The sequence below is a fragment of the Petaurus breviceps genome, unplaced genomic scaffold, assembly GCF_028583685.1.
Source record: "Petaurus breviceps papuanus isolate PSGF00001 unplaced genomic scaffold, PetGlider_PUasm1.0 90731, whole genome shotgun sequence".
NCBI lineage: Eukaryota > Metazoa > Chordata > Mammalia > Diprotodontia > Petauridae > Petaurus > Petaurus breviceps.
In genome coordinates this window covers 394,735-421,399 of record NW_027187325.1, presented here as the reverse complement: position 1 = coordinate 421,399, position 26,665 = coordinate 394,735, and the positions used below count along the sequence as shown (strand labels likewise).

At 38.3% G+C, this 26,665-nt stretch overlaps 1 protein-coding gene across 1 annotated transcript in view; it reads right to left on the bottom strand.

The window, feature by feature from the left end:
- Positions 1–1,390: 1,390 nt before the first annotated feature.
- Positions 1,391–26,665, bottom strand: part of ERCC3 (ERCC excision repair 3, TFIIH core complex helicase subunit) — a 46,180-nt gene continuing 20,905 nt past the window's right edge. Inside the window, exons 9-15 of the mRNA XM_069066859.1 lie at positions 25,339–25,523; positions 22,807–23,009; positions 16,792–16,888; positions 14,599–14,716; positions 8,171–8,289; positions 2,593–2,745; positions 1,391–1,880 (exon numbers count right to left, since the gene is read on the bottom strand). Coding sequence (XP_068922960.1) covers positions 1,746–1,880; positions 2,593–2,745; positions 8,171–8,289; positions 14,599–14,716; positions 16,792–16,888; positions 22,807–23,009; positions 25,339–25,523 — 1,010 coding nt within the window. The 3' untranslated portion in view covers positions 1,391–1,745. The remainder of the gene's footprint in view (positions 1,881–2,592; positions 2,746–8,170; positions 8,290–14,598; positions 14,717–16,791; positions 16,889–22,806; positions 23,010–25,338; positions 25,524–26,665) is intronic.

Below are 26,665 nucleotides of genomic sequence, written 5' to 3'. Positions count from 1 at the left end.
ATCGCTCTCGACCTCCCTTTTGCATTATCTTCCCTCATTAGGATGTAAGTTCCTTGAGGGTTGGGGCTCCTTCTCTTTGTGTTCGTGGTCCCATTGCTTAGCACTGTGTCTGGTACACAGTAAGCACTTAATGCTTGTTCACTCGACTTGCTCAAGTGCCGAAGAGGTCAAGAAGATAAGAACCCAGAGGAGGCTGTTGGATTTGGCAAGTAAGAGCTCACTGGTGACTTGGCAAGAACAGTTTCATTTGGACAAGGAGTTTGAAAGTTGGCATGCAAAGAGCACGGGGAATTTGACAGCTTCTTGAATGCATGTCTCAATGGCACCAGATAAGCTTCTATAATGGTTAGCACAGTATGGATGTCTAACAAACAGGATTATATCCCCGCATCATTCATGGAACACAAAACTATCCTCTGCGATGTTAGGGAGCTTCCTTCTTACAGAAAAAAGGGCTTTTATAAAAGTCATCTCTGAGAAATGGGATTCATGGAACTAGTTGCAAAGCAGTATCCCAGGAATAGCCCCATCTTATCATAACAAAAGGCATTATTGTTTCTAATCCATTATGAGTTGTTGGGCTGTTGGATTTACCAGGAAGCTGCTTTCAGACTGATACTTTATTGCAATAATGAAAAGAGATTGCTGTTTTAGAATTGCTAGGGGTTTGGGAGAGACCAAAATCCCAACCCCAATACTAAGGAGCCATTTAACATAGGGTCTCACTTTACACAGCTAAGAAAAGCTTATGTACAAGACAGCCCTATTTCCCAGTAAAACATAGACATACACATACACAGAAGGGCCACTTAGGCTGCTGACCAAACTTAACCAGGAGAAAAAGCTTTTCCTTGAAGCAGGGCTACATTATTAGCTTACTTTTGGAAGTTTTTCTGCCCTTCTGCTTCCCTCTACACAGCCCCCCCGCCCCAGTTTCCTCTTTCCCACTAAGAGTAATATGAGAAGGAAGGCCATTTAGAAAAATTGGAGGAAATAGTTATTAAAGAAAAAAACATGCAAGTTAGAGGGAGTATATCTTGATATTTGGAGAAAAAATGTCCTTTGTATATTTGAAGATGATACAATTAACTCATTACTGATAGATACCTGTGCTTCAGGCTATTTCTCCACCTATAGGGGCAGATCTGACTGGTCCCTCTCATTTTTGCCTCTTCAAGACACAGCCAATGGCCCCAGACTATGATAAAACTACTGGTTTTGGGGAAAGAGTCCATTATTTTGGCTTGTCCATCTGAACTAACCATCTATGGATGTGTATATATGTGATCCAATTCAAGCATAAATAACCAGATATTCCACTTAAGGTGACAGATCTCTACTAGTGAATAAGGGAATCAATAGAAGTTTTCATGAAAAGAGGACATTTAGCTTTTCTTCTAAATGTTTAATGTTCACTTAGCAGAACATTCAGATATATAAACTTTAATACTGTTACAAATCTTTACACACAAGAGCCTCTTTCCAAATTCCATTTGAAAAGTGGTTAGAAAAGACAAAAATAATTTTCTTTTATTATGCTTGGAGTGCCACAAAACTGTAACCAAGGACTTGCATTTACAACACTTCCTCAGTGAGGCTAAGCTTGGTTATTTAATCTGGACCCACTCAGTCAATGCTAGCAGAAAATAAAGCATTCCTTTGGCAATTCAAAGGATGAGCTTCATGCTTCAATATTTTGAAGTTGTTGCTCAAAACATACAGTCCTTGAAAGTCTTACGTTGACATCATTTTCTGAAGCGTTTGAAAAGTGGGTGGACATGCTTATTCACAGATGGCTTGCTTCGAGAAGAATGATATTCCATATAAACAGTGTCATCTGCCCCTGACATGGAGCTCATCGTGCCAAAACGACGGGACACCTGAGTGGGTAGAAGACACAGCAGTGAGGAGGGAGGCATGGGGGACAGCCATTGCAAATACACTGAAAGAAGTGATGAAGTGTAGTGCTACCAGTTTCCCAGGGACAAAAGAGGGCTAACTTCATTTCCATCTTTTAATCACAATATCAAAAAACAGTAATAATAGTAGCAAAGTCAGAAGCATCTCAAAAGTTCTAATCTCAGGCTTCACTAGAAGGCTTATTCCTTAAAGGTCATCAATAGATAAAGGAAGTCTAATTCAAATGGTGTCCAAAACGAAACCTCATATCTTTGAACTTGCAAGACAGGTATCTTCCATGGGTTTTTAAAGCCAGGGAGAGCACAAGCCACAATCCAAAGAAGTTTTCTCTATTATCTTAATTAATCCTTAATCATTTCATAAGGTCAACAGGTTAGGGATTATTACCCTTATGTGATTGATGAAGAAACTGAGGCTCAAAAAGATCAAATGACTTGCTTAAAGGCCCCACAGCTAGTTAAAAGCAAGGCTAGGATTGCAGCCCAGGATATTTAACTAACTCATAGCTCTAAATTACATTTTCTTCTATAGACTCAACAAATGGAGTCACTGGGGAAAATCTATTTCTTTGGAATCAACTGTTAAGAATCCTGTCTTTTGGCCCAAAAGTATGCTGAAGCCTAAAATGAGCACAAACAAGGATGACAGTAACGTCTTGCTTTATGAACTCACCTGGGTGGATCTGGAGCCAAATTCTCCTGCCACCACTTCTTCCTCAGCATCCAGGTCTGTGGCTGCCAGGACCTTCTGTAAAAGCTGCTGCTGCTCCTCTTTAGATGAAAATGCTAATTCTTCTTCCTCCATACCAGCAAGCTTAGTAATCACCTGCAAAGCAGAAAGTGACAAGCGGCTGTTTTCTTTTGGTAGCCATTAAAATACCTTCTTCATTGTAAACTCAATAACCATCAACAAATTTTGACATTCTAACTTATGAAGGAATAACAGAAGATTGTATATGAAACCGTCAACTTTTAAAAAAGTGAATGTATCCTTTAGGACTTTTTTTTTTTTTTTTCGCATTTGTCATGTCTCACTAATTAGCTGCCTTTTCACTGGCAAGTTTTATACTTCACCATGAAATAATGTGTTGCTTAAGAAAGAGGCCCAGCACCCTGGTTTCACTGCAAGAGAATTCTGTGACAAAAGAACATCTGGTAACATAATCCTTAATATATGACTATGACTCTTGGTACACCGTAGACAAGCCAGCAGCTCTCTGGGGTGGGGGGTGGGGATGGACTCATATAAAGAACTAGACAGCATCTTTGAGGTCACCTAGTCCAACCCCCTTTCTTTACAGAAAGGAGTCATAAGTTGGGATAATAAGCCGCAGGTCCATAAGGTAGTTAGTGGCAGAGATAAGAATAAGAAAAGAACAATAATCCTCACATGCTCATACATTCCTTTACGTTAAGGTGATGTTACCTTATGGTAAAGTGTTCAGTATCATGCCTGGAACACAGGAGATGCTATATAAATGCTTACTCCAATTACATGTAAAGATAGTTTCCAACGGTCATTTTTTTTTTTTTTTTTGCTTTTTGGAGGGCAATTGGGGGTGACTTGCCCAAGGTCACACGGCTAGAATATGTTAAGTGTCTGAGGCCGCATTTGAACTCAAGTCCTCCTGACTCCAAAGCCAGTGCTCTATTCACTGCACCACCTAGCTGCCCCTCCAACATTTATTTTTAATAAGGTTTCAAATTTTTTTCTCTCTACCCCCCTGCAAGATGGCAAGAAATCTGATATAGGTTATACACGTGCAACCATGTAAACATATTTCCATATTAGTCATGTTGTGAAAGTAGAAACAGAACAAAAGGGAAAAGCCTCAAAAAACAACAAAGAAAATGAAAACAGTATGCTTCAATCTGCATACAGACTTCACAGTTTTTCCTCTGGATATAGGTTGCATTTTCCATCATGAGTCTTTTGAAATTGTCTTACATCACTGTATTGCCGTTTCTCTGTTATTTTTCCAAGGAATCATGTAGTTCTTCCCCTCTGCTTGTATTTGCCATTTAAATGAAATAATGTATAAAGCCTCACACCTTCCTAACACGAAAACCTAGTTTAAGAGACGAATTAGTAGGTGTTGGACATTGTGAACACCAAAAAACCCAAATCTGCTACATTTTAACAGACAGGAAAAAACTTGTAACTGATGTGGGAGTTTATCCTTGAGTCAGTTGTCTGTGCAGAGTCAGAGCAATGAATCATAAGAACTAAGATAGGAATTTGTAAAAGGAAGAATAATATGGAAAGATTTTGTTATACTTTTAAAATTACTTAACTAAGAAAATCTGAATTAAATAAATCATTGAAAATAAAAAGTGGGAAATGGACATCAGAAATGATATCAACACTATCACAACTTTATCTTGAAATTTAACCAGTGTAAATTAATTTCTGCAAAAGACCAAAAGAGAAAATGCTTTAGTCAGCAAACATCAGATTTGCCAAAGCAACACCAAACTAGACTATAAACTTATCTGTAAAATCTTACAAAGAATAATGATGGGTAATTATGAGCAATATTGTCTCATAAAGCAGAGTGAAAGGGTAAAAGGTTATATTAGTTTAAAGAACACTTGGCAAGGTAGATATCCAATAAAGTAAAATCATCCTAAGAGCATTCAATGATGAAAATAAAACTATGAACAGAAGGAAAACGCAAAAGATTTGCAAAAACTTTTTCAACAAACTGATTCCTGCATCATGGATAATGGAACGACTACACTCGGATGGACCCTAACATCACAATACACAGAGTAGGAGAAAATAAAGAGAACAAAGACTGGACAAGCAGTCAGAGTGGACTAAGTGTAAGAGGAAATTCATACTGAAGGTGAAATAAGTGTGAAGCGATTTATATATGAGGTATCCAGATGAAGGGAAGATACCAAAAGAACAGGAAAAAAATCTTGGGCCATATTAATACTTAAAAAGGGGTACCAGGAAAACATTAATAATCATTGATCTATTAGACTATTCTCCCATTGACACAAAAATCTTCTAAGTCATCTATATACAAATAAATAACATCTTTGATAAGTACATTAGTAATGATAAGCAATTTTTAACAAGTCACATTCAAAAATAGATCACTTCTTTATTATCCCACAATTAATTAAAAGAGGTAGAGACTATAAGGTCCCATTGTTCCTACTGTTTGTTGAATATGCAGAAAAATTGATCTGGGAGAGTAAAGTGCTGCCTTATAAGTTCTTTTACATCAAGGTGTCACCCATCCACACATGAAGATCTTTCTGAATTCCTTGAAGATGTAACAACAGTAAGGCATGCTTACTAAAGTTATTCACCAGTCTGATGGAGATGAAAGAGAGTTCCTCCATCAAATTCGTTCTCTGGGTCATAAAATTATACCTGGATGGTCATTAGCCACTACCCACCAGGTAAGAAATCTGGGCTGGCAGCTAGGTGGTGCAGTGAATAGAGCACCGGCCCTGGAGTCAGGAGGACCTGAGTTCAAAACCGGCCTCAGACACTTAACACTTACTAGGCGTGTGGGCAAGTCACTTACCCCCAACTGCCCTGCCTTCCCCCCTCCAAAAAGCAAAAAACAAACAAGAAATCTGGGCATTCCTGATTCAATGAAGATAGTTTTATGCTCCAGCTCTTAGGATAAATCCAGCCATTCGTTGGGAGGATGTGGCAGGGGAGCAGAAAGAGCCCCAACCTTGGGAGGCCTGGGTTTATGCCCTAGTCCTCTCATTTCCTAGCTCTGTGATTTAGGTAAAGAACTGCACCTTCTATGTGCAGAGGACAATGTTAGGTGCTGGGGACACAAAGACAAAAGGAAAGAGCCTCTGTTCTCAGCAAATTTCTATCCTGCTGTAAAATGGAAACAGATACATACAACACGTGTAGGGGAAATAAACATTATACACACACGTACATACACAAAGACACATATGTGTGTGTACAAAATGGTATTTTTGTTGAACATATTTACCTAGATTTTAGCAAAGTACTTGACAGAAGAGCTTATACTTTTCTTGCGGAAACATGGAAAGATACAGACTAGACTATAATACAATTAAATGGATTTATAACTGCTTTCTTAGTCAATAACAGTTCAACTTCGAACTGGTAGGAGGTTTCCAATGGAATGCCCCATGAATCTGTGGTCAATTTTGTGGTGTTTTAAATAGTTTTATCAATTACTTGGATAAAAGCATGAATGATACTCATCAAATTTGCATATGGCACAAAGCTAGCTGCTAATAGCTCTAACAGCTCTGGATGGAAGAGTTAGTATCTAAAAAGATTTCTGATAGGCTAGAACACTGGGTTAATTCAACAAAATAAGATCCAAAAAAGATAAAGTCTTATATGACTTAAAAAAACTTAACTTTACAAGTACTTTTTTTAACTCATGTAAGCCATTTAAGGCTTAAGGACAGAGGAAGCATGACAGACAGTAGTGTGTACAAAAGAGACTTCAAGACTCAATATTAGTCAGAAGTATGATACAGCTGCCAAAAAACCTTCAATGTGTAATGCACTCTTGGACTGCATTAAGGTAAGTACAGCTTAGTCCTTTTGTATTCTGATCTGGTCACATCATATTTGGAGACTGTGTTCACTTCTAGGGGCCAGAGTTTAGAAAGGACGTTAAAAAGTTTGAGAGTATCTTGAGGAGGGTAACCAGGATGGTGAATGGCCTTCCTTAATTTCATGTGTATCAAAGTAATCTTTCTAAAGCCTATGTCTATTCATATCATCTCCCTAAATTCCAGTGGTTCCCTATTGCACCCTGGATTAAATATAAAGTCCTCTGGTATTCAAAGCCCTTCATCATCTGTACCCTTTTTCTTACAACTTACACCTCTCTATGTATTCTATGATTCAATACACTACCCCCTTGCTTTTCCTTGAAGACACTTAAGACTACAAAAAAATTCCCTAGCAGAACTGTGTCCCAACCTAGGTCTCCGGCTCCCCTATCAGCCCTTATTCTAATCCTCCTTAAGATACCTGGTTTTGAAGATTAAAAAAAAAAACAATGAAAAAACCCACCATACCATTCTCTTAAGACAAAAATCTACTCAATAATTAGCAGAAAGTAAATCCTGTCCTTTCTAAAGATAAGTTACTTGGGATTAGTTTTTACCAGATTTGTGGGATGGTAGTTGGATGGAAAGAGGCAGCTAATCTTCCTGTGGTGTGCCAAGAACAACCAGCACCTCTGTTCACTCTTTCCCCACATAACTTATTTAGGATACTAAATTCTGCCACTGACTTGCTATGCACAGTAAGTAATCTAAAAAATATAGCCATGGCTCAAGAAAGTCCAACTCCTGAAATCTCCCAGTGATATGAATCAACCTGCAATAGCCTATTCTTGCAAAATCTTTCAAGTGAACAATTTTATTGCTATTCAGTCATTTTTCTTCATGAACCCATTTAATGTTTCCTTGGCAAAGATACTGCAGTGGTTTGCCATTTCCTACTCCAATTAATTTTACAGATAGGGAAATGGAGGCAAACAGGGTAAAGTGACTTGCCCAGGGTCACACAGCTAGTTAGCATCTGAGGCCAGATTTGAACATACAAATCTTCCTGATTCCAGGCACTCTCTCCACTGTCCCATCTAGTGATCTAAGCAATTTTGAAAGATTGATCCAAACAATCAATAATGTGCCTTAAATACCTCTCTCAGCCTAATGCTTCCTAGTCAGAGCAAACTAAAGGATTAGTATTGCAGAGCACCCCTATGCACAGGTAAGGGGGGTGTGCTGTGCAAGAGTGGAAGCCAGAAAGATTAAGGCATGCTAATTAATTTTGATGATTTTAGAAGGACCTAGGGGATCCATTTACTTGAATTTTTCTTTCCTACACATGCCCTCACTCCTACTCCAATCCCGAAATCTGATTCAGAATCTTGGCAGAACCTCTAAAGCATGCCAAACTGCATTATATTCAGCTCATTTTCCAACTAGCCACCAATTTTCATTTCTCAATCTTCCCTCTCTATTCCACCAAAGAAATCTACCTCTGTCCTCTAGTTACTATGTTTGAAAGGCACAAAAGCCTTTGCTTCAAGGCCCTAATTGAGTACCTTCCCAATTAGTTACCCAACAATTCATTCAGAGCCAAAGAAGGACTTTTGTAAGATCTTTAACTACCTAGGGATTCTCTATGCCTCAGGTTTTTCTCAAGCAAATACTGACAGGCTTCCTTACAGGATTTGTCCTAATGGGAAAAGGAATCCAATGCTGCTCACCTTGAAGCTATAGCCTTGATCGACCAGGAACCTCTGCCGTTTCGTTGAATATGCCATTTCCTGTGTATCCTGGGACACCAGTGAGTAGAAGAAGGCATTATACTCCTCTGCAACCATTCCTAGGGGATGTGAGGCAGTAAACATTAGCGTGTGAAAACCAGGATGTGAGATTTCCTATCAAGACGGCTGCCTGAATGGGAGGCAGCCTGCCCGACTACTATAGGCCCACTCCACCGAGACCATAAAGTTTGTACCAGACTGAATAATGATCAGATATCCAAAGAAAAAGTACTGTGACAATCTTCCATCCCAGAACTGTACAAGATGCCAGCCAGAAGTGTGACAATAAGGGAGTCTATGACTAACAAAGGCAGCAATAAACCAGCACAGCCTCTCAGTATGACTAGCAATGGTGAGAAACATATATAGCCTGAGGATGGTTGGAAAACCCCAGATTTGTCAGAAAATTCCAGGGTGGGGACCTGGGAAGTTTTGGAGAACAGCAGCAACCAGCACAGAACTACAAGAGCTGGAGCCTGGGGACGCTTCAGGCCCAGGATTCTGAAACCCCCAACAGTCTGTCCTGGGATGTCAGAGGGGGCCCTGAAGATGTAATATTCTGAATCAAAAATATGGGAGAGAGGTGTGTGTCCTTAATTCAGGGCAAGACCAAGCAGAGCCAATAATTTTACTCAAATTGGAGCCAGCCCAGGAAGAAAGCCCCAATTCAGGAACTAAGGTTGGAGAGGGAGTAAATCCAATAAAACACCAAAGTATTACAAATCTAGAGAATTCCAAAAAGGAGGCAGTAACTCTAACAACTATAAGTGGTGATTCAAAAGGAAATTTTTTTTTCTATAAGGACTACATGAATATCTGGAAGAAATATTATGAAATAAAAAAAATAAAATGTCTGAGGAAAGAATTAGAAAGAAAAAAAATAAGTAGTTTAGCAGAAAAAGAAAAACCGGGTTTACCCAAGAAATGGACTCCCTGAAAACTAGAACAGATCAAACATAAATCAAGGATTCCATGAGATAGCAAGAAATATTCTAACAAAAATCAAATGACTGAAAAAAAAGGAGAAAAATTTAAGATATCTCATATATATATTTAAAAAATAAAAAACAAAACTAGACCTGGAACAGGTCAAGGAGATATAGTTTTAAAATCATGACTTAAAAACCACTGGACTCATAGTCAAAACTAACATAAAAAAATTTTAAGACTTTGTTTTTCTTATTTTCTTCAAATTAGTCTTTTCAAACTTTATTCAAATATGTAATTTCCATAACACAGATGACTTGGTGGTGGTCAAAACGATAGAACAATTCTCTAGCCACAAAATGAGGCAGATGGAATGAATAAGCTTTAACTTTGTCCTCTGCCCTTCCACCCTGCCTCCCAAGAGGCTTTATGATATATTGTTTCCAATGAATTTCAAAACAAAAGAGTAAAGAATGCTGCCACGTCTATTTTAGCAATAACAGAAGCAAACTGGATAGGTGCAGTCAGGAAGATTCAAACACAGAGGTAATTCCTGGAAGTCAACAAACTGTCCTCTGATTTGTTCTAAGGAGCTACTACTCTACCTATGACATTTCTTTTGGTAAAGCCCTGGAAAGACCAGAGATCATTGCTAAAAGCAAGTTGCCAAGACCCAGGAAGAACCAAATGTGACTATTCAGGAAACAGAAGGGGAGAGTGATCGATAAATCTCCCTTCACATCACCAATACAAGATGGGAAGCCAACTTAAGGAGTCCTTCATACTCCTCGGAACAATATTTAAAATCCTGTTTTCTTCCACTGGATGTTTCAGGTGCTTAGGACATTATGCTTCTCCCTTGCTCTCACTGTAGGTAACTATTTGATTGCAGGAAAATAAAACAGCAAAAACAAAAAAAGCCACCAAAACCTTCACAGTCAATGGTACCAGCCTTTAAATCAACTTTAGGCTTCACTGTAGGGTTGGTATGCTCCTCTGCTCTCCTTACAGGTAACTATAATCAACTATAGCAAAGAAACTAGCAAATTCAACTCAATAGTCAATAGCCTTGGCCTTTAAATCAGCTTTAAAAGCAATGACTCCTCCCATGATGCAGCCACTAATGATCGTGTTCTTCCAGCTGTATTTTCCCTGACAGGATTCCACCAGGTAGTGCAAGAAAACATGGTCCCAGCTGAGTTTTGGACACATGACATTCCTTTGTCCCCTTATCTTTAATATACTTTACTTTGAGTCAAGGTCCACGTAGATGTCAATGAACATCCCAAGTGCATCTAAGATAAATTCTCAATACAGGTCAACAGGGCTTTGAAGATGCAGCTGTCCCTTACGTTTTCGACTTATCTTTTGCCCTTCACTTTTGTTGGGACTGGGATCCCTTCCCAGGTGCCAGAGCTGTCACAAGAGAAGACTGCATTGGAGTGGGGGGCTGTGGAGTCACAGCTACTGTCACCTATGGCATCTCTGAGTGTTACTGCCCTGGGCAGACCAAAGGACAAAGGGAAGATAGGAAGAATCCATCAATCACCTCACAGAGGAAACTAAAAAAGGAAAGTTTCAGGAATGCCACAGTCAAAATCTTGAGCTTCCATATCAAAGAAATAAATACCTTAAGCATCCAGTAAGAAGCTGTTCAAGTACCAAGGGACCACAGTAAGGCTCACACAAACTTGGTAGGTACTACTAAAAATAAGAAGACTTCTTTGGAATGCAAAATTCCCAAAGGCAAAAGAGACAGGCTTACACCAAGAATAACTTACTCTGCGCAAAGTTAAGTATAATCCTATAGGTGGAAAAAAAAGAACCTTTAATGAATAGAGGAGTTTCAAGCATTTCTCATGAAAAGACCAAAAAGATCTGAGCTGAATAGCAGCAACTCTGAGATACAAACATGAATCCAGAGAAACCTAGAGGGATATTTATTTGAGCAACTGAAAGAAGCTGTGTGCTAATGTGGCATCTCTCTATGGAGGCGGAGAAGAAACAATGGAACTCCTTCAGAACAGTAAGGTCTTCAAAGGGTATTGAGGGAGTTAAATGAGAAAAACAAGGGGCCTGTGAAGTTGATTGGTTCAGTTCTGAGGGTTTGAAGAAAGGAATTAGAAGGAAAAGTAAAAGGAAGGCACTGATGCAAAAAGGAAGAAGAAAGGAGTAGAAGTTGCTATTTCTCGTAACTGGGTATATGAGAGGAAGAGCCCATCAACAATAGAGGAAGGGGTGGGTGAAGGGGCATCAGGTGACACACACAATGTTTGGTGCAGAAATACATCAAGCTGAATAGGGAAACAAGTGGGGTTAGCAGAGGGACATTCAGAGGGAAAATAATACCAGGGAGGGAAGAGCTACAAGCAAACCAAACTTCTTGATGCTCAAGGAAAAAAAATAAAAAGAACTAGAATTTAAGGCAGTTGTCTCCAAGTGCCTCTTAGACAAATGGGCAATGGCTGAACAAATTGTGACGTGTGAATTTACTGAAATGTTATTGGACAGTAAGAGGTGACAAGACAGACAATGTCAGAGAATCCTGGGCAGGCTGAATTGATGCAGAGTCAAATGAGCAAACCAGGAGTACAATTTATACAAGGTCAGCAACACTGTAAAGAAAAAGAACTTTGGAACCCTTAAGAACTCTGATCAAAGAAACGACCAGCCATGTCTCCAAAGGATCTATAACTGAAGCATGTTACCTACCTCCTAACAGAAAGAAGATGCAGAAAGAGACGGACATTTCTAGGCATGATCACTGTGTGGATTTGTTTGGTTTATGTTTGTTACTTGTTTTTCCTGTCTTTCTCTCAATTTTCAATGTCAGAGGAAGGAGGTAGGGAAGGGTTAGCAATAGTGATGCCCCCCCCAAAAAAAAGATCACTTAAAAATGCACAGAAACAAACAGAAGGAAATACAGACAAACAGGACAGTTTTGAATGTGATAAATAGAATTTATCATATACTTTCCTTTCCTTTTCCCTGACAATTTTTTAGGAAGTCCTAATACATAAATCTGTTTCAAGGTTTGAAACATTCATAAACTATGTCTTGTGAAGCAAGAGCACCCCCCCCCCCCACATACACACACACATATAAAATACAGGTATAAGTTAAAATGTTAATGCTCAGTATTCTACACACAGGTAGTCTTCACATAAGCTGGGAATTCTAAATATAGTCACAAAAAAGTTAGTACTGGAAAACAGAAGCCCCTACAACAGGGTACTTAATACTTGATTTTAGGTAACGTAATATCTCTGATATTTACTTCTGAGAACATTGAATCACTGTATTTCCCAGATTTGAAACCAGATCAGAGTAGATTATGTGCTGCTGTGTATAGATCTTTTCCAGTCTCTTCTCCAAACAAAGGATAACAGAATTTATAGCTGGAAAAGGTCACCTAGTATATCTGGCTCACGATATAGGAAAGAAAATTAAAGCCCAGAAACAAAATGGTGTGCATGAAATCACACAGACAGAAAGTAGCAGAAGAGTCAGGATTTAAATCCCAGGGTTCTTTCTACTACACTATTGGTTGTCTTCCTTTAACCTGTCCCTTTTAAATCTGAGAAAGAATTCACGCTAAAGTTGCTATCTACCAGAGAATTTTCTCAATAAGATACTCAAATTGTTTCTTTACCATAAAGGTTTTCCTACATCTGAAATGTAGATGAAGGATATAGTTTTCATTAGATCAAAATTTTTATTATCATGAGTACTGAGGCATTCTTAGAGTCCTAAAAACCATCTAGATAAAAAAATCCTCTCATATTACAGAAGAACATGGTTGAAATCAGGGCAGCCAATACTGGTGACCTTAGAAGTCTAGGCTATTTAAGAACATTTGCTTACAACATATATGACCCTAGATCCTTAAGGAATTACTATCACTTCTGCAGTTGGAAGAGTTGCTAATTCTCTAAAAAGCCTGGAAAGGCTCCTTTAAAGGGAGGGCCCAGTACCTAACATGCCAAAGAACATTTTGATTAAGAAAGGGCATAAGAAAAGACCTTTTTGAGTTAAGGTCTTTCCCAGGTCTCAGTTTGCCTGAGGCCACGCTCATTCAGTGATTAAGGCTAGAAAGCTATAGAAAGAATCGATGGATTCTGAATGCATCTTGAAGCATTAAACTCAAAATTTATTTTTCTTGGGGATTTTTTGTCTGTATTTTCTTTTACAACAAGACTAACATGGAAAAATATGTTTGGCATGACTGGACATGTCAAACCTATATCAAATTGCTTGCCTTGTCAATGGAGGGGAAGGGAAGGAAGAAGGAGGAAGGAAAAGCACTTGAACTCAAAATCTAAAAAAAAAAAATGAGTATTAAAAATTGTTTTTAACATGTTGGTAAAAAGTCAAAACGTTAAATAAAAAAAAATGTTTTGTTCTTTCTGGTTTAGGTATCAGCACTATTTGTGTCATATAAGGAATTTGGCAGAACTCTTTCTTCGCCTATTTTCCCAAATGGTTTATATGGTATTGGAATTGTTCTTTAAATTTCTGGTAGGATTCACTTGTGAATCCACTTAGTCCTGTGAACTTTTTCTTAGGGAGTTCGTTTATAGATTGTTCAATTTCTTTTTTAAGACATGGTTACTTAAGTATTTTATTTCCTCATCTGTTAATCTGGGTAATTTCTATTTTTATAAATATTCATTCATTTCACTTAGATTGTCAGGTTTATTGGCATACAATTGGGTACAACGGCTCCTAATAATTGCTTTAATTTCATCTTCACTGGTGGTATATTCACCCTTTTCATTTTTGATCCATTTTCCATTTTTTATACCACCTCTGGGCCTCAGAGTTTCTGAGCTTCATTTTTCTTTCACTGCTGCCTCATAAATAACTTTGAGCTGCAGATCTTTTCCCTTCAGGTATCTTTTGTATATCCTATCTGAAGACATCCTTAGTCCTCAGGGTTAGACTATCTGGCTTCTATTATCATCAGCTAAATTCTGTAGGAGCATGCCTTTGGCAAACACCCATCAGTTTCAAATTCAATGTGAATGACTGGATTAGCATCCCAATAAAAAATCTTCAGTTATTAACCTTTTTCATTTAACCCAGAGACTTTGAAAATTATAGCAAATACTCCATGGGTAGTGGATGCTTATTTATAATCTTAAAACTCATTCTGGTCTTAATTGTTTCTGAAATCATTCTTAAAAACCATTTTTGGTTTTGTTTAATTTCCATCTTTTGTACATGACCCTTTAAAATTTGAGCTCACACTGGAGCTGTGAATAAACAGAAGCAGAGGGGAAATATTTTACTTTTGGATCAAGGGATCTGATGTCCAAATTCAAATTATCCCTGACTTCTATCTTCTTCAATAAAACAGCTTGTACAGTAATAGAATTCTATAGGTGGCATCTTCCAGGACAAGTTTCCAAGCACAGGAATACTGGAAAAAACTAGATTACCTTTCTTGGCTCGAAGTACTCGCCCCAACCTTTGTGCCTCCTGTCTTCGAGAGCCACCATGAGAAGATATCTGAATCAGAACATTTGCTTCAGGCAGATCAAATGATGTGTCTCCTACCTGCGAGATTAAAGCAACTACTGAGTTTGGAGTAGGTAAGAACAAGGTTTTGTATAAACAATGCAAAGATATAAAGAAAAGTCTTGAATGTAATTAGATAAAGCATTTATTAAATGCTTATTATGTGCCAGGCACTGTGTTGAGTGCTGGGGATTCAAAAACAGGAAAACAAGATGATGTCTACTCTCAAGTAGCTTATACCCTAATGGAGGAAGACTTCATGTAACAGAGGTGAAAAGCAAGGGCAGGGGGAGGTTTAGGGAACAGGGATGTGGTAAGGATGGACTCAGAAGGGAAGAAAGAAGGATGGCGGGGACTTCTAATGATTTAGTGATACTGGCAAAGGATCTTCAATCATCACATCAGCCTCCGGGTGGAGTCATCCTCAAGGAACACTTCAAAACCCTAAGTCAATGTCGATTTTATCTATTCATCCCCAATTTTTTATTATCCTGATGATGGCAATATCACAGACATATGGGAATAGACTACTTTCATGTCATATTTTCAACTTTTATGGAGAAAATATTATGCCATCCTGTATCTGTGAAGATGTTATTCATTCTTTCTCCCATCGTGCACTTAGCCACTGCCATTCTCTTGACCTCATCTGCCTTCTGAACAACATGTGAGATGTTGAGATTGGCTCAGGAGTTCAGTCTGTGGTCATGGAATATACCAAAGAACTTACATAGAGAATTAACTTATAATCATGGTCACATTAGCATTATACTTGAATCACTGAGAATATGTAGATTTAATTCTTATTCAGACTGCCAAGCTAAACATGACATTTAAGAGTCTACAACCCAGCAAAAGGGTGACACTACTTAATCTAAAATTTAAACCAAAATTTTAAAATAACACTTTTGTGAGAATAAAAAAAAAAGAACTCTTTTTGTTTTATCTTTTATAGAAAATTCAGGTTAAAGACTTCCTACTTTTTTTTTTTTAATAAGGAACTGGAACCAAAAATGTACGCCCAAAGACTGGGGAATGATAAAAAAATTGTTGTACAAGAATATAACAGAATAGGGGTGACTGGGTGGCTCAGTGAATAGAGCACTGTCCCTGGAGTCTGGAGCACCTGAGTTCAAATCTGGCCTCAGACACTTAACACTTACTAGCCATATGACCTTGGGCAAGTCACTTAACCCCAATTGCCCTGTCTTCCCCCTCCAAAAAAAAAGAATATAACAGAATATTACTACACTATAAGAAGAGGTGAATACAGAGAAGTCAGAGAAGCATGAGATAAATGATGCAGAGTGAAAAAAGCAGAATCAAGGGCAATATGTATGCAACTATAATAATTAAAAAGAAATGGAATGCTATGGGATTATAATGACTGAACTTGGCTTTAGATAAAAGGAGAGAAAATGGTGGAGAATATCACACATACCATTAAAATGGGCAATGCGCCATTTGGTTTTGCTGAAATGTTTATTTTTTCTCTTCTATGTGTTTTGCTACAAGGGATGCCATACTGAATAGGGGAGGGCAAAGGTATATTATTTGGAAATGAAGATGATACAAATACAAAAAATTTTAAGATGAGAATTCCAATGTCCCATACTCTGTTAGCAAAGTCTTGGTCAATAGAAAGGACTCCTATCAAGTGGCATTAATAAATCTTCTACTGACACTTGGACTGGCTATATGATGCTGCTAAGTACTGGACTATAAAAAAATGTTAAATAATCAAATCAATAAAAACCTACTTGTGAAATATACTAAATTTTAAAATCCCAAACTGTTAAATCCCAAAAAACTCCTGGATAGAATTCTCCATGGGCCAACTTTTGTATAGGCTGGGAATGTAAACTCATTTTGGTACCACTATAAGCAAAACATAATTAAGAAGGTAAAGTTGTGGTCCCTCAAATCTTGATACATTCATAACACAGAATTTAGGGTTATTTGCTGTTTTGCTGCTCTGTAAGCAGAAAGAATGGAATGACAGCTTCTTCAGGGGCAGTCCATTTAACCACTGAAGTCACAACTATCATCTGTATGTTCAGCCAAGTGCCTTCTTCCTGTTACAGCAACATCATCTTGAAGGACCCCTTACTTACTTTGGATATGAAGATGGTGTTGATCTTTGGATTATGCTTGAAATTCTGCAGAATCTGCATCCGTTCTCCTTGTGATGTAGGACCATAGATATAGGGTCTAGAGAAGAATGCAGCTTAGTTAGAAGACCTGGGAATGATCTGTGGTGTGCAGCTTACAGAATGCTCTTTGAAACGGTCTTAAAAACTTAAAGCTATTTCATAGTCATATGAAAAAAAGCTAAGTGGCGCAGTGAAAAGAGTACCAACTCTGGAGTCAGAAGGACCTGAGTTCAAATCTGGCCTCAGACACTTGACACTTACTAGCTATGTGATCCTGGCCAAGTCACTTAACCCCAACAGCCTTGCCTCCCTCCCTCCAAAAAAAAAAAGAAAGAAAAGCAAAGAAAAAAAATGCTCTAAATTACTTTTTATTAGAGAAATGCAGATCAAAACAACTTTGGGGTACCACACCTATCAGACTGGCTGACATGACAAAACTGGAAATGATAAATGTTGGGGAAGATGTGGGAGAATTGGAACACTAATTCATTGCTGGTTGAGTTGTGAACTGATCCAATCAATCTGGAGAGCAATTTGGAACTATGCCCAAAGAGCTATAAAAATGTGGATACTCTATGACTCAGCAATACCACTTCTAGTTCTGTATCCCAAAGAGATCATAAAAATGGGAAAAGGATCCACATGTACAAAAATATTTATAGCAGCTCTTTTTGTGGTGGTCAAGAACTGGAAACTGAGGGGATGTCCATCAATTGGGGAATGCCTGAACAAGTTGTAGTATATGAATGTAACAGAATAGTACTGTGCTATAAGAAATGACAAACAGGCTGACTTCAGAAAAACCTGTTAAGATTTATATGAACTGAGGCTACGTGAAGTGAGCAGAACCAGGAGAACATTGTACACAGCAATAGCCACAGTCTGCGATGACTGATTTTGATAGACTTAGCTCTGCTTAGCAATGAAAGGACCTAAAACAATTCCAAAAGACTCATGATGGAAAATGCCATCCACATCCAGAGAAAGAACTATGGAGTCTGAATGCAGATCAAAGCATACTATTTGCTCTCTTTTTTTTGTTTTGTTTTTTCCTTCTCATGGTTCCTTCCATTCGTTTTAATTCTTCAACACAATGTGACTAGTGTAAAAATGTTTAATAGAAATGCATATGTAGAGCCTATATCAGATTGCATGCTGTCTTGGGGAGGAAGATAGAGAAAATATAAAACTTATGGAAGTGAATGTCAGAAACAAAAAAATAAATTATTTTTTTAAAAAAGGAACTGTTAAAAATATATCATAAGTGATGATGCTACTCAGATCTGTGATTTCACCGGTATGGGGAAACTCCCTTAACTTACGTGGATAAGCATTTCTTCTGAAATTTACAATCACAAGGAGCTGTACAGAGACATGGCATGCTTAAGAGAGTTGCCAACAATCACAGAGCTAGTAAATGTTGGAGGCAGGATCTGAGTCTTCCTAACTCCAAGGCCAGTCTTTTAGTCACTCCTCCTCCTCCTCCAATGCAAAACTGCTAACTGGGTTCACCACCACTTTATGCTACTTAATTTCAATCAGGCCCTCACTGTGACAAAGGAATCCTTTTATACACCCTTAATTAACTTACTATCCCAATCACCACCACACAGGGACTTATTTTTCAGCCCTCCTCAGATTTTTGTTGGTTCCTCCTCCTCAGTTCTCTCAGCTGAGAATTGTCTTTCATGTTTCAACGATGAGGCCATTTACTGAGCACTCCTTCTCCTGTGTTCCTGATCTCACAGTACAGAGATGCCCCTCCCCCCCATCTTTTCCTTCACTCCATGTCATATAAAATTGCCCTTGTTCTTGCCATGGCAAACCCTTCTTCATACACAAGGGCGCATTTTTTTTCCTGTCCTCTCCAGAACATTGACTGCTATATCATCCTTATTTAACTTACCCTCCTTTATCACACACACTTTCTAATTTAACTTTAAGCTGTTCCTGTCTACTGGATGATGCCTTACTGAGCACAAATATGCACCTTACCATTCTCCAAAAAATCCATCCATCCCTGCTACCTATTATCCTCTATCTTGTCTCTCTTTTGAGGCTAAACTCCTTGAAAAGGCCATTCACTACAAGTATCTCTACTTTCTTTCCTCACTTTCTTCTTAACTCTCTGCAGTATGATTTATGATTTCATAATTCAACCAAAACCACTCTTTCCAAAGTTAACCAACGATCTTCCAATAGCCTTTTGTCAATCCCCATCCCTGGCTGCTCTGCACTGTTATCACTCTCTTCTCTAACTGTACCTTCTGTGCCTCCTTTCCAAGATATTTACCTAGCTTAGGCCTGCTAACTGTGGGGATTCCACAGGGCTCTGTGCTCAGCCCTCCACTTCCTTGACATGATTTCGCTTGGAGATTTCATCAGCTCCTATGGTTCCCAATACCTTTTCGCAGGTGATGCTCAAATTACTTATCCAGACCTAACCCAACCTTTAACCTCACATTTCCAACAGCCAATGAGACATCTAGAACTGGAAATCCATCTTAAATTCAACACGTCAAAAAACGACCTCATTCTCTTTCCCTCCAAACTCTCCCCTTTTCCTACCTTCCCTCGACACTGTCAGGGCTACTACTACTGGTGCCTCAGGTTCTCAACAGGAGAGTCACCTTTGACTCTTTACTCTGGCTTTTCATGTTCAATCAGTTGTCAGGTCTTGTCATCTCCAATGACACTGCTGCCACACTGGGGCAGGCCCTCACCACCTCAGGCCTGCACTGCAACAGCCAGTGGGCTGGCTTTCATGCCTCAAGTCTCTTCCTCCTCCGTTCCACCCGTCATTCAATGGCCATAATGCTCTTCCTCAAGCACAGTAACTGTGGGTTAGGAGACTAGAGGTTGGGCTAGGTCTGGATAAGTAGATATGAGCATCATCTACATAGATAGTGGAAATTACAGGAGCTGATGAAATCACACAGAAAAAGTAGAGGCCTTTTGATCCTATCATCCCTCTCTGGGGCCATTCAATTCAAATAGCTCCCTACTGCCTCCAGGATTAAATACAGTCTGTCCAAAAAGTCTCAGACTTGCAAACCGTGTATGAAATTCTCTGTTGGGTTTTTAGTGCTCTCCACAACCTGGCCCAGTCCTCATTTCCCAGTTGGCAGCTTACATCCTACTCCCTTGCACATACTCTACGATCCAGTGACACCAGTCTCCTTGCTGTTTTTCAAAAACACCTGACGCTACATCTTCTGACTCTGCGCATTTTCACTGGCTGTACTGCATGCTTGGAACAGTCTCCCTCCTCAATTCCATTTCCTAACTTTCCTGGCTTCTGTTAAGTCTCTACATGCTAAAAGAAGCCTTTCCCAATCTTCCTTAGCCTTAGCATTGTGAGACGATGCTCAATTTACTGGGTAGAAATTGTTTGCGTGTTGTTTCCCTGTTAGAGGAACCATGAGCTCCTTGGGAACAGGACTATCTTTAGCCTTTCTTTGTAACCACAGCATTTAGCACAGTACCTGACATGGTGGGTGTATTTAATAAAAGTTAACTGACTTGATTTATAATATAAAAGAGAAAATTCTATCTAGGGATTCTTTTAGCTAAGGATTTCCTTGTCCAAAGAGGAGGACCATGAAGGATAAATGAAAATCACTGGCTGAAGAGACTTAACCCCATGCAAATGACTTACAGTGTGTTAGGGTGACCAATGACTTGAATTCTCCCTCACTTGTATCTGACTGTGTTTCTTACATTCTTTAGAATTCCACACTTAATTAGGATAACACGGCCAACTCAGTTTTTTAATGTAATTGCTAGAGGGAAATGAATGAATAACACTTAATGGTTTTCCTTGTTTGATGTGGTCTAATGGGACCATCAAGAGGAAAACTCATTATTATGAATGAAAAACTCCTTCCATGTCCAAGGCTAGAAGTAGCTGCATCACAGGACGTATGTATATTTAGATGAATGCGAGAATCTGGCAGGTGGGGAGCTGTGCCTTCATTCTTCTCTTGTCTTTGCTGTAGCTAGGCACAAACCTGTCCAGCTCCCTTACCAGTTATCACCAGCTGCACCACACTCCCTTCCCTCTGGCCTCTGGCTGAGACAGCCCTCCCAAGGATATTTCAGCACAAACTCTTGTGTTCCTCAGATACCTCCTATGGGTGACAGTCTCTGTGAACTAAGAATCAGGAGAGAAGTTTCAACTTTTACTAAGGTTGATGCTGCTTGGGCTTGCAAGCGGTCACGTTTCCTTCCACATTTGGTCTGCACAAATCTTGGGCCAAGCTTCCAGTGTCCCGTAGAGTCTGGTAGGGAGGGCATGGAGTATAAGGGTGGAGTCTGACTCAGCCTTGCTCTCTTCCCTGCTCCAATTCCAATGAGGGCCTGTACGTGTGCCAGTAACATTTCTGTTTGCCATTACTGCCGACACTGGAAATGTGGCATTAATAATAGGAAGAACACTGGGCTTATTGTTAGAGGAACACCTGAGTGTGAATTCTATGCTCTAGTATTCACTGCTAGTTTGACCTTGAACAAGTCACTTCCCCTCTCTGGGACTCAGTATCCTCATCTGCAAAATGAGGGAAGTGAACGAGATGGTCTCTAAGACCTCTTCCATATTTAAAATTTATGATTTTGTGATGACTAGAAAGGCTATAAAATTAGCATCTGCAAGGTTTCCAAAATATTTTAACAAATCCAAATCAAGAAAACTTCTGGAAACACTCCTGAATTATCTACTCTATGCATCTCAGATTTTCATCAAGTTGTCCTCATTCTTTCCCAAACATCAACATCTTGTTGATCTCAAACAACACCAGCTCTGTTGGGCACTTAGTATGCACTGAAAGCACTGTAAATAGTGACCAGCAATGGCTGCACTTCAGTTCCTTTTAAACATCCATTTTGGAAGCTACAGAAACTATTAAGGGTCATATGACAATAGATCTAGAGCTGGAAGGGAACTCCTATATAAAAGTGACTTCTATTGGACACTTCCCAGTACTCACACGGAAATGTCGAGGGTTAGAAAAGTCAATCACCTCTTTTTTATACACTGGGTTTATAAGCTTTTCTTATTTCAAGACCATCTACCAGTAACATGAGGGGAGCTCTAAAGTGTCCTTTGTTATCAAGACTTCAAAAGATTTTGTCCTCCTTACACCTTCAACGAGGCCAAGAAGAAGGCTTTGTTCTGAACCATTCTCTCTACTTAATATTCTCTTACTAATGGTCACACAGCAATCCATACTATGTAAATGAAACCTTATTCTTTCCCCAAGACAAGGTCACTCAGTTTCTACACAGGTAAATGGAGGCTCTCATATAGTAATAAAACAATCTTCTCAAACCTTAGATTTCCAACTAGAGGTTTTGCCTCTGGAAAAATAACTGGCAGCTATGGGAACTCTCTATCTGGGCCAAAAAATTGTGGTATATTCCGGCAGGAAGGGGCTTAAATTATAATCAAATTAAGGATATTTTTACATATTTCTATTTTTATATATTCATTACATGCCAAATCAACCAAACTGTTTCCATAATCTCTCAACTTCCTAGGGTCCCCAGATGGCAAACATTCCAGGTTTTCATCCACATGAAAGAGACTAGAGAAGGGCAATCATGTTCCACAAACTGACACACTCTTTCTTAAAAGACTACCTAATAAAGTACTTCATTAAAGTCCAATATTCTAAAATTTCAGAAGACTGAAGTTGGACTATAAACAAGAAAATATTCTCTTCAAGGTGTACTAAGACCCTACATAATAAAAGTCTTGAAATCAGCTGATGTAATTTTAGGCTTCATCTAAGAAATCCCACACCTGCATGATTTTGGCTTTGAGGAACAGACACAGGAGACAAAGGAAGTTCAAATAAAATTTTCAGCTCTAGAAAGGCTCTGAAAAGAGTTGACTTTTATATAAATATTTTCATGCCCAGTAGTGCAAAAGTTCCCCCTGAGGTGAAGGAAGCTCTTAATCACATTTTCCAAGCTTACTTGTTCAGCCGGATAGCATATTCCTTCAGGGCAAAGACATTGTCTGCAAAAACGATGATCTTGTCATTCCTTCGTTCATGGAATTTGATCAGAAACTGGCAGGCTCTGAATTTGTTGGGGTTCATGGTATATAGTAATATCCGTTTCTTGGTTTTGATTGCCACATATTCCCTATAAAATTCAGGAGACATTGGGCACCAAACCTAAAGTGAAACAGAAAGATAGCTATAATCTTTCAAGTTCAACATCCTTTCATTAGTATACCCAATATTCTAAGCTCCAAAATTTCCATATGGTCACCAACAAGGCATCCAATGCTGTCTTCAACCAGTCAGCACTTTCTCACATATTTATCATTTGCCACAGACCTTGGGAGATAGCAGGGTAGGAGAAAGAACAAAGAATTTGGTGTTAAGATATAGTTTTAAGTTCTTTCTCTACTCCTTAATTCCTGTGTAGGCAGACTTTTAGCCTTTCTGAACCAAAGTTATCTCATCTTTAAAAGAAGAGGGTTGGACTAAAAGCTTTCCTAAGGCAAATTCCAATTCTAAATCTATGATCCCAAAGGAAAAGTGTCTCCATTAGGAAATGATACACCAGTTATACAGTTAACAAGTGTCTGCGATGGGGTTTGAACCCAGGTCCTTCTGACTCCAAGCCTAGTGGTCCATGTACCTTGCCAAGCTACCCCTAAAAACTTTGAGGCACACTATCTTATACCCATTAAATAGTCAAAGACAGCTAAAAATTAGAGAAGTTGGTGCTGGCAGGGCTAGACAAAATTGGGCACACTCATGCAGAGCTGATAAAGACTGTGAATTAGTATAATCTTTCTAGAAAAGAAAATAGAATTATACCATAAAAGCTACAAAACTACTCATACTCTTTGCCTAATATGGGGGGGAAGGGAGGACGACATGGTATATTATCATAGCATATGAAATGATCAATAAAATGTCGGAAGACTTCTATGAAGTGATAGAGAACCAAGAAAATATACACACTATGACTATGTAAACAAAAAAATGACATAGGAGTACTCAGGATAACTCTGTTATTACCTTAATAATACACATATAATTCTATAAGTAGTCAAAGCTTATGATTTCATGCACAATCATTTTTTAGGATTCTTGTTTGTATATTTAAATATCTGTGTAAGTTAAAGATTAACTTGTAATAAAAACAGAGAAATTAAAGTACACAAGTAGTATACCTGCTTTGGTGAGAAAAGAGGAAAATGTGCACTATAGTACTAAGCAATGGGAAATTACTAGTGGATGACAGGGTTTTAACATCACAAACACTCTACAGAAGCATATCAATAATCTATCCAGTACGTATTCTATGTCCAATGGGGGCATTTAGGCTCAATCTGTAGGAAGTCAATATATGCTTTAAAATAGTTCTAATTTCTTTTGATAACTTAAGACTATCAACCATGAATCTGTGAAAACCTTTTTAAAAATTTATTCATATTCTACCCTCTAGTGCATTTGGGTTAATGAGTTACAACAGAAGAATTTGCCCAAAAGAACATTGGGCCCTTCCTCTTCTAGATTATAAAATAATCCTTGGAGAACTATCAATTAATCCTTACTTGCTGATTCCTGGTTTTAAAGGCATTCTCTATATATGAAAAAATATTTCATACAATCTTATGCTCTGTTTTGTTTCTAAATAGCTTTTAATCTAAAATGTTTTCAGAGGCCTTCTAAAAGTCAAATACCCAGAAAATATATTATTAGGTACACTATCTTGACAAAGTAAGTCTTTTGATAACTTGAAATGTTCCAGTTTTTTACAACCACCTCATTGTGAGTGGTCAATCAAATAAAACAACTATTTCTGCTAGAAAACAAAAAATGTGATCACAACATAGACTACTCAAAAAAAATTTGAACTATATCAGGTAGTGCCATCTGGTGGTCAAAACATTTACCCTTTGATCCAATGATTATGCAACTTTTTGGGTACTTGCAGAACCTTACCAATCTGATTTTGAGACATTGCAAGAAACCACATAGGATTTAAGATATGAAGTCAGCCCAGTTTTTGTAACAATCATGTCAACTATTAAAAAACTACTGTTTAAATTGGTTTGAGTGAAAAGAATTTTAAAATGAAGTTTTATCTATTTGAACAAAACCCTTTACAGGTTTTGAATGTTATCAATGTACTCAGAAAAAAGATCCACCAGGCAATTAATACAGTGTCCTCCCAGAATGCTAGAATCACTGGGCACTGAAAGAATGGCAAGATACTGTATGGCACCGGTGCCTCAGGAAGAGGCACATAAGGCTTCTCTACCTCCATATATGTGGTTCTGTTCTGGGCCTCAGTTAAACAAAATTACCAAAACCCCATCCTGATGTGATTCCCCTTTCCTGCTCTGAAACAATGATCTGCTCCAAAGAATGGCATAACCCTAACTACCACATGACAAATACCACACATTAGCCCTAACAACACTACTCATCTTCTTCCTCCGTATCTCTCCCCACAACTCTAACAATAGGAAAGAGTTATCACCTCAGCGCACTGGACTTTGGCAATGTAGCCATTATTCTGAAGTTCCATCCAATTGGCTTCATATAGTTTGGGTCCAATCAAGAAATTCAAGTCCACAATTTTGTCATCTTCTCGGACAAGGGTAGCAGTCAAACCCAGCTTGCAGTGAGCCTGCACAATGGTAAGAACTCGTCGAAACATTTTGGCTGTGGAAATAACCACATTATTCTTATTTTCAACAAATAAATGTCAATAAGAAAGTCACACCAAGTTTGATATTATAAACAACTACAATCTTAACAGGACTTTTCATTTTGAAATACATAAAGCATAACATATGGGTTCTATTTGTCAGAATAATCCCATGATAGATTAGATGGTGTTAATTCCTATATCCCTGAGTCAGAGCTGCATGATAGAAATGACTAGGTAGAACTTTTACTCTCATTTTTAGCCCCATATAGAGGAAAGATCAATGAGGAATGGAAGAAAATAGAGAGAGTTTTAAAGACAATGCAAACAAGCACAGGCCTGATATCCAAAATAAAATATTGAAATTGTTGGTAATTAAGAACTTAAATGAAAATGCTAAATATAGTCTGCAATATTTATAGTACAGTTGAACCTCAAATTACATGGGAAAAGAGGTTCCTGAAGAACAATGTAACTTGGAACATGAAACCTTTAAAAAAAAACTTAACTTTCATAAAAGATGAATGACTGGAGGGAGGGTGGAGGTAGAAGGATGCAGAAATGGTCCTTCCTCCTCCCTAAACTAAAAGGAAGAATAAACTCTTGCCTCAGAAAATGGGGCTCTATTAAAAAAGGAACTCCGTATCTTCACTACCCTCCCGTGAAGAGCCTGGAATGGTAAGACAAGATGGCAGAGGCAATGAGTAGGCAAGGAGTATTGGGAAGCTCCCTTCTTCAAAATCAGTTTCTTTACATATTCCACCAAAAAGAATTATTTGGGAAAGCAAGATCCCACTTTCAAATGTATATATTTCCATTAGACACAAATAGCTTATTGGAACTCTTTATGGAAGATTTTTGAACACATCAGAAAATTTAATTAGATTTTTAAAGTATGCAACATGTAGATTATGGCATATACATAGTTTTGGGGAATAAAAGCTTAGTTTTTATGTGTCCTAGTAATGATTTCATACTATTATTAGCTAATATTTCAAGGCATAATATATGCTTATGGCAGGGTTCACTGTTAACAACAATCAATGTAAATCAGTATTTAAATAATCTTGATACTTTTTCATATTTTTTGGTTGACCTGTCAGATCTGATTACATCACTGTTTTTTACTTTAGAATGTGGCTGATGTGGAGCTTGT